The sequence below is a fragment of the Accipiter gentilis genome, chromosome 6 (genome assembly GCF_929443795.1).
Source record: "Accipiter gentilis chromosome 6, bAccGen1.1, whole genome shotgun sequence".
Taxonomy (NCBI): domain Eukaryota; kingdom Metazoa; phylum Chordata; class Aves; order Accipitriformes; family Accipitridae; genus Astur; species Astur gentilis.
In genome coordinates this window covers 37310513-37324285 of record NC_064885.1, presented here as the reverse complement: position 1 = coordinate 37324285, position 13773 = coordinate 37310513, and the positions used below count along the sequence as shown (strand labels likewise).

At 38.4% G+C, this 13773-nt stretch overlaps 1 protein-coding gene across 2 annotated transcripts in view; it reads left to right on the top strand.

Annotated features, from left to right (window-relative positions):
• The window catches only part of NAALADL2 (N-acetylated alpha-linked acidic dipeptidase like 2), a 499849-nt gene that overhangs the window by 299207 nt on the left and 186869 nt on the right, over positions 1-13773 (top strand). For both annotated transcript variants that reach the window (XM_049803241.1, XM_049803240.1), the window contains one exon: positions 12396-12546. In XM_049803241.1, the coding sequence (XP_049659198.1) occupies positions 12396-12546 (151 nt within the window). The remainder of the gene's footprint in view (positions 1-12395; positions 12547-13773) is intronic.

Here is a 13773-nt window from a genome sequence, read left to right as displayed (position 1 = left end):
TTGCTGATTATTTAACTGGTAATTTTAGAAGCAACATGAGCTTTTTTCCACATTGTTGTCTCCATTTTTTTGTCTCCAACTTTTGCTTTGGTTGGTGGTCTAGGGTCATTAATGTCCAAAGCCTACCTTGTTAGGAGAATTGTTTATGGAAACCATTCTTAATGCAGGAAATTATGTGTAATTAATGCAGAGCTTGAGTGGATAATGGTAATGACACCCAGAATCCCCAGGAGGAGTTGTAAGAAACAGTTAAGGTGAATCAAGCGCACAAAAGAGGACACGCTCCTGGCTTTTAGGTGCATGCCACACACAGACCTCTGCTTACTATCCTACACTAACAGTGTAGTATGTCTTGTACTAATTCTTCAGTCTTCCAGCCCACTTGCCACTTCTTGTAGCAGATATAGCATCAGAATTTGAGGATCCCTATCCTGAGTTTAACATATAAGCTGCTATCCCCTCCTATACTCTCAGTAGATGATTTCCACCACTACTTAGCTGTAGGGGTTTCCCTTACGGGCAGAGGGCAGTGGCTGTGGCAATCTGAATGACTTCAGAAGGCTGATGCTTGCAATGTAAACTTGAGACACAGCTGTTCCCTCCCTGTTGGAAGGGCTGCTTCTCCTTTCATCTGAAAACATATACCCGTGTTAATGATTTGTACTGCATATAACTGAGAAATAAAGAATACTCGACTCTGTAGCTTGAACATGGAATAACAAGCCTGACGTGTACTCACTGATGTTTGTTGGCTGGCAGCACTTAGGTAATACACTTCAGGTTATTTTAGTATTTTATTATTTTTTTTCTAAGACCAGGATGACACTGCCTTAAGTTTTTGTTCTGAGTATGGCTTTGAATTTAACAAAAAACTTGACTCATAAATATCAGAGTATGAGGATAACTCACTTAATCAGAGGCAAGTGTGGCAAAACTCAGATTTCGGTAAGTATCTGGTTTGTGACTTCAGCTGAACGTATCTATGACCAACAAATAAGTAACTTCAGTAAAACAAAATTATAATTTATATTTTCTTAATCTTTAAATTTTCCTGCATGCTGTCAGGTTACCAGTTTTAACGTGACTGTTCTGTGATGCAGATGCCAATCCACTGGCAGTGGGTTGCAGTGCCCATCTCTTCCGAACAGACAGCAGCTCACCACTGGAAGAAACACCAGTGTGAGCATATTTCCCTCCTCGACACTCACAGTGGCTTCACTAACTCTCTGTAGGTCAGTCTCTGTTTCAATAACTGGCAGGATAGTGTATTTCTGAGGGCAACACATGTAAACTGTAATTGAGATTTTTCTCAAAATATCTCTTCCTTAAAGAATGGACAATTCTCCAGAATGAAAAATGCGGGTTCATATTGGATGGAAGGTAAAGGTTAAACTGACAGGCAACAATAATTTTAAATTGACACATTATATGTTTAATAGTTCTTACTCTAGTGACAGATAAAATCCCTTTAATACACCTATTTGCACTTTATTTGTGGTACTATTTACTGAGTGTAAAGTATTACCACTCATGAATGTAATCACTTCTCTCTTGGATGACACTTCAGGGTTCAATTTGTAACTGAAGAGCTAAAAAAAGGAGCTGCTATGGCATCCGATGGGACTTCAAGTCCTGTCCTCTGTATTAACGCAGGGCGGGAGCCTCATCGGTTTGTTATAAGGCTTAGAGTACTGCAATCTAACATCTCCCTGGTTAACAGCATGGAGTTAGTGTGTTATTCTTCCTATGGTTAGCAGAAAACAAGGAGAGAAAAGACACCAGAGGCTAAATATATTATCCTAAACCAAGAATAATGGTGACCCTCGTCTGAGGGAGACCCCACAGCCACTGGCCCAGGCCGGGAGGAGCAGATGCCAATGGGCTTGAGTGCACCAATCAGGAAACACTCCACCCCCAGAGCGAGCGGGATTGGCCGAGCCTTGCCGCATGCGCTGCCCCGGATTAATCTGCCTGGCAACCCAGAAGCTTCCGGAAGGTGAGGCCTGTCATCCTGTGAGGGACGCTGAGGCGTGTTAGGGCGGGAACCGCCGCCGGCAGTGGACTGCCTCTCGGCAAATCCGCAAGGCGAGCGCTGCTCGTTCGGTGCAAAGGAAACCGTATTTGCCATAGCGAGGTGCCACAGCACTCTGTGGAGCTGCAGGTTGCAGCGGGAAGATTTTGGTTTCTGAACGTGGTTGCCTGCCTTATGGAAACCCAGTATGGCAAAGGGCAAAGGAAGCAACGGTCTTCCACATGTCCTGCCCTGAGTGCGAGCCACTAGGCAGTTCAGCAGTACTTGCAAGAGATCCGAAGTGAAGCCAGGTGCTGTAGTATGCAAGCAAGCTGATAGTGGAAGTTGGTCTGCCGCAAGTTGTTTCATGGTTGGGGTATCTCCCGGCTGGGAGCTTGCTGCTGGCTTCAAGAGTGGTGAGGAGGAATGGACTGCAGAGATCTGAGACCTCCCTGAAGTGGAGACTAGGTGGCCTAAATGATTGCAGAGAACAGCATGGCTGCTGGAACAGTGAAATTGCACCAGAGAAAACCTTCTGTGGTTTTTGTGCCCTGCGTGAGGTGCGGAAGGGCGATGTAAACTTGACACCGTGGCTCTCTGTATGAGAAGCCCGGTGTGCTGGGAACAGTGTTTGTAAACTGCATCTGCTGACTTTACCTCATCTTTCTAGTGGTAGGAAAAGAAATAAATAATAATAATACTAAAAAAAAAAAAATTAAGGGGAAATTGGCAGATTTGACTCAGGCCTGTGACTATATTGGCTGTTTGGTTGATTTGGGATTAAAAGTTCAGTAGAATGCATAAAATACAACTAAGGGTCTAATCAGTTTATTCCTGACGATTTACCAAGATCATAATTATATCTTTGTGTAGTTGTTTTTTGTATGATGGATCTTCAGCTCTATTCTCTCTATAATGGAGTCTAAACATAGACTGAAATAGCCATAAACATAATCAGAAACTACAGTTTCAGTATGAACAAGGAGATGCTATTGGCTTTTTGGAGGTCACTCATGTGGACATTCATCCAGTCTGTTTGTTTTTTCTTTTTAATGTTTGCTGAATATTCAATGATACTTATACACACAGTGCTCCTCTACATGCTTATTTAAAAGTGAGTAGTATTTCCTGGAGATGTAGGCATGCAATAGCAATATGAAAGACTTTGTATTATATACTCATCAAATAATGAAGCATTTTTTCTGGACTGTAAGCAATTCAATTATTTTGTTTCTGAAATAAATTAAGTAAAGCTTATTGAGTCCAATCAGCCCTTGTTTCTAGGGAATTGTAGTTCAATTTCATTTTTAATTAGATTGAACATTGTGATTTTCTTAGCAGTGGTAAGCAAGATGTGGCAATAAAATATGCACTCGATTTGTATTAAAAGTTCCTAAAATCTAGTGCAGGGAACTGGCAGTATATCTGGCTTATGTTTAATTGTCCAAGTAGCCTATTGTAAAAAATTCCATTTTTAAAAACTGCTGATGTGTAACAAATTACTTTTCTTTGATAAAACTGTATGGAAGATGAGCAGACAGCAAACAGAAAAAGTGTGGGACAAAACATTCAGTTCTTTATAAGCATAATACTACAATCAGGACCATGACGTTCAAAATTTTGCTGTGCAAAAAAATTACAGGATTAAACCAAACTGCTTTTTGGTTTAGAGGTGGGGGAGGAACGTCTCAAGAGGTTTTTCCTCAAACTACTATGGTTATCCAGAGGCTAGTGCCTAGATTTCTGGTTCACAACAAGCTGAATTGTGATTCAGCAATATACGTGAATGCTTGGAAACTCTTGATCTGGTTTGAGTTCTGCCAATTTATGGTAGTTCTAATTTATTCACCACTTTATTCCTTTTGTTGGCGTGAGTTTCAGCTTTGCACCAGAGAAGTTGCTGCTCTTTGCATGTGTGCTGTGATTCTCAGTGCTGATTGCCTGTCTTGCATTTGCTTTGCTTTCCTTTTTCTTTTGTGGCTATATATAGTCTTATCTGTGTTCAGACAATGCTGCTGGGCTTCTTTACAAAATGCAGGTAGTTTAGACAAGCTGGCCATTCTAGGGCTTTTGAATATAGCCTAACTTGTACGAAATTTAAATGTGGCTCTGTCACAGACAGCATCCTGAGCTATGGGGAGTAATTTCCAGCAGGGATTCAGGCGAACATCACTAGAACATTAGAACATGTGGGACATGTTAGAACATGTTGGTTTTCCATTTGGGGGTTTTTGATTGTTTGTTTGCTTCAGAGAATGAAAAGGGCCAGTTATACATATGGTAATGGATAACTGGTATATGAGAGATGTCTGTGGGAAGGCTGAGTATGTACATTTTGTTGCATGACAGCTTCGTTACGCCTGCTGCGAAAGCACTTCTAGTGCAGCTGAAGGGTTCCAGGGACTCCTAATGGCCACATCTAGTGCAAAAAGGGATTGAACTAACATGGAGATTTAATACTGCTCCACATTGATGGGCTAGGAGCCTTGAAGCCTATTTTGCTTCCCTCCAGGAGTTTCTTTTTAAGATATTCATGCTAAGGAAAAACAACTTACCTTATTCTTTTACTTCTACAAGCTGATATTCATGAACCTGCACAAATCAGTTTTCTTGTGGTTAGCGCTAATTTAAAACTCTGCTGCCCTTGAATAGCACTTATCTGACAGAAGAATATAGTTAAAAATGCAACTGATGGGAACTTTATGTACAAAGTAGCTCTAGCTCCTCACTGCCCTGCAGCCTCATCACTCATATGCAGATTTCTATGATTAACATTCCAAGGTTTCTCACCCTTCCTTCCTGCTTTTTCTCCCACATTCTGTAGGACATCCAGGAAACACAAGAGGGAAACCTCCTCTCCTTAGAAATACGTTTTAGATCTAAAAAGGATAAAATTCTGAAAATCGAAAATTGTGAATGACAATTTCAATTTGGAAAGTGATTAATAAAAATGTCTTGAAAAAAATCTTAGGTATGCATGTCAGACTCTTTCCACAAGTAAATGTACTTCATATTATCATTTCTCTGACAGTAAGTACATCAAAGTTTTAAGGTCTTGCCATGATGCAGAGCAAGTATTTGATTTTGTATTGATCATACATATGGCACCGTATGTCGGGAATAGTTTGTTTAATTTCAATGCAGTATGTTTTCTGCCTTCTAAGACCTTTATGGGACTAGCCTGTCGTTTATGAGATCACCGTTGTCTGCATTTCTAGCTTTTTGAGGTTTTATGCAGCTTAATCCTTTTCCCAGTCCTGTTTGTTCAATATAGCAATAGTGTCATTCCTTAGACAAGGACAGTGTTTGAGCTGAATAGGAAAGATGTATTTCTTTTCATCATCCCCATGTAGTCAGCCATTAAACTGGCTATGTCCTCCATCTCTTTTACTACCTTAATGCAGCACCTTGAGGATTGATCAGCAAAAGCCAAAACCTCTTCAGACAGAGATTTGCCACAGAATTCTTTTGAACACTGTCCCTAGATCTCTGTGATGGGAAATACAAAAGCAGGATTAAACATTAAGTGCAGTATTAAAAAAATCAATCTGAAGCCAAAATGGACCTTTGCCACCTTACTTGTTAAAAATATGCAACTTGGAAGAGTGGTATAAAAATGAAGGTGTTTGGTGCGGTTTTTTTCCTACCTTGAATCTTGTTTGTGTTACCACTGCATCTTCCAAGGACTCTGTATTATAGTAGGTAATTGAGAGGACAGTGGCATCTAATTAAATCTGCAGTATGCAAAGTCTTATTTTTCAACTCAAGCAGTCTGTTTCAGAAATAAAAAGAAGTTATGTCAGTGAGGTCTTCCAACATTTTAAATGTTGCTTTCCCTTTACTTGATAATTTTATATACTGCCAATTAGTAAAATGAGATGGGAGTTCCTTTCAGAGCGTCATGATTTTAACTGGAACTTCAGTAGAAAAGAGTGATTAATAACTTGTAGCCTGTCCCGCTAGTATCTGTGCCTCAGATTAATGAAGCATGTCTTTTGCACGTTGCACTACAAATTGAAAAATGCAATAGTTAAAAACTGGTTACTGTTGTTTGTGTAATTAATGCTGATCATTGCACTGAAGTGTAATGACAATAGGAGATACAGCTTCTACAATTTTTTATTAATATATTTGATTTTAAACAGAGTAATACATAATAGGTACATGTATGTATTTTTTCATATATCTTTGACATACTTTCTTTCTTCCTCTGAAGTATTGTTGTGTGTATCGTATTGTTTGTTTTACTAATTACTTTTTCTTCTTTAAAATGTTTTTTTTTGTTTCAATGCCCCATGTGTATTATGACCTTGATTATAAAATTCTGCATGTACTTGTTTGCATTACCTAGAAGGGGCAGAGAAAAGGGGATGATGATTATATAAAGGCAATCAACACATAAGCGGGAATATCCATTAAGTTTTTACTTTATGAATGTGTTATGTCCAGGTTTTACTGTGTTAGCACCTGAATGGACTTGTAATAAACAGTGCAATTATGAAGTTGGCTTTAGGAAGAGGAAGTAGAAAGGCCTTAAAAAACATCCGAGTAGTTTCAACGAACAGCCTAATACTATTTATTAATGTAAGTATCTATGTACAGGAGTGAGGATACAGCCAAGATACACATCTTCACTAATGTGAAATACATGCACATGAATGCCTTCTGAAGATGAGAACTACATTTTGAGGCACTCCTCGCTTGAGACAGCATTGTGTGCTGAAGGTCTTTTTGAAATGTAGACTTTTAAGTTATACTAGCACAGTATTGAAAATACATGATAACGAGGTAAAAGAGAAGTCTTAAATACTGTTGTGCAGCTAGTTTATTTTAATTACTGATACAGGTTAACCTTTATGTAAAGATTGAAAGTCTGAAGTCTTATGTAATATAGTTGAAAACAGAATTAGATCTAATAAGTGTCACTGGATTTGTATTGAGCCTATTATTCAGATGTAAAATGTAACAGAAGGGAACCTGTAGTAAAATGAAGAGATTTGGTTCTTTTTTTTTTTTTTTCCAGCACTAGAGTTTGATTTATCACATGCTGAAAAACTCCTGTTTATGTATATACAAATGGTGAAATGCAGTAGAAAGTTGCTGTATTTTAAATCAACTTTTCCAGACACAGTGTTAGTTCTACTTGTTTTGAGTAAGGGTAGAACCTTCCATGATGACAGTCACTTATCATATAGAATTGTAAGACAATATCTCCTGTACTGAACTGTGTTATCTTACATAATGTATCATTCGATAAGAGAACAGGTTGTTCCATGGGTTGGTGAACAGGTTTTCACAGCTTTGTTTATCGAGGTTGGGGTTTGTGGTGTCTAATTTGTGGTCCAAGTTTCTGTATTCTTTTCCATCTGTCACTCACTCTATTGTGATTTCTTACATGGTTTTTCCCCCCTTCCATAAAGCGGTAGGCTCTCTGAATTTTATTAATGCCTTCTCAGTGTGGTACGTTAGTAGGATCTACTTCTTGTCTACTCAATATCCCATTTTCATTAAACTTGCAGGAATACACTGAGATATTTCCTCCTGTGAAATAAGTGTTCTGTGCCAACTAATCAGTGGTTCAATCATTACTGTGGATAAAGACACTTAAAAGGACAAGCATAGAAAGCAGACTAAAGAAGCCTCGCAGAGGCAATATTTATCAGTAATGGGGCTGGTATTATACCTTATAAAGCATAGCCGTTACAACTTTAGAGGAGGGATAAAGGGGAGAGAGAAGAGATGACCTTCACCAGGAAAGAGAGAGGAAGACAAACTGCAATGCTGATATTGTAGCTGTCTGCACATATAACACCACGACTGATCACAAGGAGGTTTCACAAAGATGGAGAACTGTCTAGACAGTGTCACAGCAAGGTTCTAGGGAAGTTTGGCCATATTTTGGCACGACTTGCAAATATAGTGGGAAAAACTGCTAATAATGAGAAGCTGTTTTAATATGTGATTGGTAGGTTGATATAATCCACAGTTACCTGTGTCATCTTTTTTTTTCTAACGTATTCAAATTCATCGTTAACCATCACTTTTAGGAATATACTACATTGTGATGCACCTCACCAGTTGATCCTGCATTACTTCTTTATAAATAATTTGTAAACAGAACTATTACTGGGAATCAACTAAAGCGAGAGAAGAGATGCCATGCTCATTTAATTGTCTTTAAGTCATTAGGGTCTTGCTGGATCAGAGAAGATAGGGTGTTCAGATGCATTGAGATAATAGTTTAGGAAGCCCTTTCTCAGCTGTCTCTCCACTTGCTGTAATTCAGATTAGACCAAAGTGTGATGTGCTTTTTTGCTGTCTGCTCAGAAAATAACAGCTGAAACTCAACCCTGCCTGTGGCTCCCATGAACAGAACATCAGAGTAGTGCTGATGCAGTCAGGCTTTATTTTCAGCTGGAAAGTGACAGTACTTCTTAAACAGCTACATGCCTCAATGTGCGTATTTTTAATCTTTCTGGGGCTCCGTGGTTAGCAGGTAACCAGTCCAATGTACTTTCTGGACAAGACAGAAGCCTGATTACCTCAATGTTCTTGTGCTTTTTGATGCTTGGGGGGTACAAGGTTAGTCTCAGCTGGGAAGAGGAGAGCAGGGGAAGTGATCTTCAGTGAGGTGGACTTTGCTCTCGGCTGAAAGATAACAAATACAGCTTGAAGCCAGTGCCTGCTGCATTGCTTCCCTATTTGTAACCAGTCATTTAAGGACAGCTCTTATGCATTACACTGGAGTTTCATACAGAGAGGCTGTAGTTGCTTCTCTTTGGTAGGTTTGTTCCTGCATTCAGATCACTGACATAACCCCCTAATGAAGCACTCATTCAGGAGCACGCTAGCCTCAGGTGAGATAAAGCACATTAAAGTAATCTGTGAGAGGTAGTGGCCCCCTGCTGCTTGTTGCTTCTTTTTTCCAGCAAAGAGTTGTGCTCAACTTCCTTATTTTTTACTTAATACCTATCTGCCAGTAGGTTCGTGGCCAAAGGCCAACAGTAAAGCTTGGCTCAAATGTGGAGTACAGGCCTGTTCTCTGTTACCGGTGTGCAGATACAAAAGACAACTGTTTCCTCTGCAACATTCAGAGATGGTGCGGTTAAAATGGAGAAGTAGCTTTGAGTTTTCCTGTTAGAGGAAAACAAAGTTCTTTAGGCTATTGCTATCTGCCTGTATAAAGAGTTGGTTTTGTTTACTCTTCCAGGTCAGTTATGTTGCTCTCCTGTCCAGAAACTTGAAGATGTTATTAGGGTGCCCTCTTAATGTATCTAAAGCTGTTGACGTTGTAGCTATTGCACTTTACATTCAAGCAATACCTTATTATATAAGAATGTCCCTGAGTAAAATAAAGGCTTCCAAAATCAGTAGTCACTACTTGAAATAAAGATGTGTCTTTTCACTGCTTCAGCCACATCATCTTTAAAAGGCAATTTAATGGTGCCTTATGGTGTGTAGAGTTTACAAGGCTAATCTGTCCCCAGTTACACAACAGAGCCTTTGATAAAGCAGCAAGTGTCTCATACTAGATTAAACTGAGTCTAGAATGTTTTATGGGGCAGTTTAATGTACTGGATTGAGAGAGTTACTGTTTTTTAAGTGATTAAAAACTGAGGATTTAAGCAGCCATAAACAATGAAAGGGTTAACAGTGGACACCAGCATCTCTTTTCTTGTCAAGGGTTCTGCTGTTTCCATTTTATTCTGAGATGTTTGTGGCTTTGGGAGAGGGAGAAGGCATACACCCAAAACCATAAGGAGCAGATTCTGCTGTTGGTTGGTTCTACGATCCAAGATAATCCATTGATTTGAATAGATGTGTACCAGTTTACCTGAAGGACTTAAATCTACCGTCTTTAGCCATGTAAAAAAATACTCAGTACCTTCCTCAGATTCTTTGTGCTAGGGCATTTTATGGCTGTGAAGGTATTGACTTCTTTAAGATGAAAATGGAAGCAACAGTACTTGTTTATTGTTGACACAGTTGTGATGTCACTGTTGGAAATTTAAAAAGCAGCATTTATAGGTGAAACCTGAAAGCTGTTTTATAATTTCACATGTACAACACAACTCTTCACTAGAGATTGTAGCCATGGCAGCAGTGGTTGCTGCGCTTTGTGAATAACAACCGTGTAGTTACCTTCTCTCAGTGAAACAGAGGAATTTAATAGTGCTTTGTTAAGTACAAAGTTTTTAAAACTCTCTTCAAAAAAAAGACTGCATCTGTGTTCCCCATCTTCTATGCTATTAAATAAGACTAGAGATGAATAAAAACATGCTGGTTATGGATGCAGGAAGAGACAAGACAATTGTTATTTTAAATCCTGGCTGTTACATCATTTAGCTATGATGCGCCCTGCTTCTTGTATAGTGTCTCCACCCCTTTTATTGTGCAATCAAATCCTGGCTGAATATCTGAATATGAACATGAAGTGGAAACAGAACGTTGCAATAATAAATGAACCTACCATTTTGGAAATTTTTGGAAATTTTTATTCTTGCATTACGTTTAAGGTCTGTAATACATTTTTAACCTGTTACATTTCTAAGCATCTGTGCTAGTCACGTTCTCACTCTGCACACTCATATTCATCTGAATAGAGCTCTCTCAAAGAGACTATCCCTTGTCATCTCGGGGTTGCTTGAATAAGATATGTAAGATTACACAAGTGATTCACAGGTTCACTAGCATCTATTTATCTGAATTCAGATTATAGTGTCAAAATCTCAGCAAATCACAATAGTAGGCTGCTATTTTATACATTTTTTCCATCTTAACTTTCAAGAAAAGCAGAACTGAACATCAAATGCTTTTGAGGCTTAAACTGAATGCCATATATTGATGTAATACTTGTAATGCCACAAAGAGCTATGCATAAACATTCCTTAAAACCAACAGCTAGGAGTTAAACTGAATATATACATATATACACACAGAAAAAAAATGAAGGGTCTGAAAGACAGGAGGAGAAGGACAATGGAACTGAGAAATGGAGGTATAGTAACAAATTCTTGGGTTCCTAAAGAATGCGAGTTGTGCAGTCTAGAAACAACATATATTTGCAGTCATTCCTCAGACCATTTGGAAAGTCATCAGTAGAGCATAGTGAATAGTAAGATAAATCTTAAATACCAGAATTACTTCTGTCTGAAAATATTAATATAGTTTTGTGTCATTGTTGTAGTCTTCAGTCAATTCCAAATATGCAGAGCATTACACAGAAAGGTCATCTCATTTCATAGGAGCATTTGCCATGTTACAATTTGATTTCATCTGATTCAGAATAAAATGTGCTTATTTTTCCGTTCTCTATGAAAGGGAAAACCTGAGATTTTTCAGTCAAAACTGATCTATAGGCTGCTGCAAGTTGTGGCGCTTAGGTGCTTTCATCCTTGACTTTGGGGAAGTTTGCCTGATTTGCTGCCCCAGATCTACAGATTTTTGGAAAGGCTAATTACCATTACCAACTCAAACTATGATGTTCTAATGAGACAGAATAAAAGCTGTCTGTTTGAGAGGAGGCAGACTCCATGGTTTGGGCAAGCTAGACCACTGATTTTTTTTCTTTTTTTTTTTTCTCTGTAAGCTAAACTTCTTTTGTTTTCTCTCTTAACTGAAGAGTTAACTGTTTCCAGAAACCCCGTTCGAGACCGATGCCAGTGTATGCAAACATCTAGTACGTGCTATACACACTTAAGCATGTCCTTGAAGAGGTAAACTAAGCAGGAGTGTCATACTGCTAATAATAGGGAAAATATGGAAGATCTACTGAAGATGCTTTAATGAGATTAGTTTCAAAACTAAAGGCATTTTCAGGATGGTATTTATACCACATGACAATGTTAGCCTTGTAAGTCTAGCAAGTGTCCAATGAGTAGGGAGAAAGGTGGCTCCACTTTTATCTCTTTAGGTATGTTACTGAATCATGGCCAGGACCTCATCTGAATATCATCTCCAACCCACCAGTCTTATCTGACTGTCACAATAGAAAAGGTGAAGATGAAACAGTTGCAAATCTCAAATGCAACTGTAGTGAGTGTTAGCACTGTGTTTCCTCAACATGCTACATATAATTTAAAAGCAAGAATTCTTTTGTTGTTAGGCTTTAAAAGTAGCTTTTGACCTGAATTGGGAAACATGACTTTGAATTATTTTTGTGGGGTTTTGTTTTTGTCTTTTTAAAGAATAGCTGCTGGTTTTACATTACAAGGACTTTCGAACTTCACCTGTCTTTATTTGGTTTGTACAGAGCATAGGATGGTAAGAGCCTGATGCATGATAAAGCCTTTATCTCAACAGTTATTAAAATAAATAATAATGTGTTCGGCCATCATTTTTGTTAATAGCCACCTATGTTGTTTTTTTTTTTTTTTATCCTCAGCTTTCTCTGTTAGAAGATGCAGGGTTTGGTGGTGTTCTTCTTTATGTTGATCCTTGTGACTTACCAAAGACTACAGATCTTGCTGATAAAGCCTTTATGGTTTCCTTGAACAGTGGAGGAGATCCGTCAACACCTGGTTATGCCAGTATTGGTAAGTACTGTTCAAGGCATATTCACTTAATGGATGTTTTAATTCTTTGTAGATCATAAGTATGGGAGTTAAAACACTAAACCAAATCCTGCCTGAAATAGAAACTCAGTAAAGGAACACTGTGTAATGCAGCATGGCTCAAAGGATGGAATCCAATCTCAGAAGTGCTTTACTCTAAACTCTTGGCAGAAAGTCTGTACTCTAAATAATTTGCTTTGTTGCTTTTTGTATATGTGTATTCACACAGTGAACCATTATTCCTGCATGCTTATTCATATCCCGTGAAAAAAAAGAAAAGCTGTGAAGTACTAATCCAGTGGTTTCTGAGCAGGCTCCATGGGATCTAGCCCCACTGAAAGAAGTATTCTTCCCTTCATTCCGTCTTCCACCTTCATGGTGTTGGTATTGGAAACTTCTGGTCAACAGCAATGTAATCAGAAGTTTATATTTGAAAAGACTTAAGAAAAATTAATGTTTATAGTATCTTTGTGCAATTACACTTGAATAGGGTGTGTTCATTTAGCCTTCTCTCAGTTCTGCCTGCATAGACTTGGTTATCAATTAGGCTTTTCGAAATACATGTATTGTTGAAGTATGGGAAATAAAGAATTGATTTTAAGGAACTACACAGTCTTCTATAAGTTTAAGGGTTTTTTTTTAAAGCAATGCTAGCAATAAATAGAAGTGGCAGTATATTTGACTTGTACGTACTACTTAAATTTCTATTCTAGCAGTTCAGTGAATGTGTGTTCTGCTTCTCTGCTGCCTTTTCAGCTTTACAACCTTTTTTACTATCTAACTGTTTGGAAATGTATTAAGCAGCAGTCTATGAGTTTGTGACATGGCTTCATCAAGAATATTTGGTCTGGTTACTAGCTCAGACATCTAAAGTCTGACTTGAATTGGCGCTAAATCAACTGAGGCAACGCTGAGATACTTCATGACTAGAATGGCAGAAAATAGAAATATTTGCCTGGTTGTCAAAGAAGGGTGTTAGCTGTTCACAGCATGAATGCCTTGACAGCTCAGTGGGAAAGAAATTGCACATTTTCTCAGTGTCTCAGTGTACCTGACCCAGTGTTCTTAAAAGTGCCCTGGGAGCTACAGAGGTAAATATAACACTCTTTAAGCTTTATTCTTGCTCATTTCATGGAGCTATTAAAAAAACAGTTTGTCGCTTATCTATCTGGCTGACTCCTTAATGTTTTATTTACCCTACATGAAAAG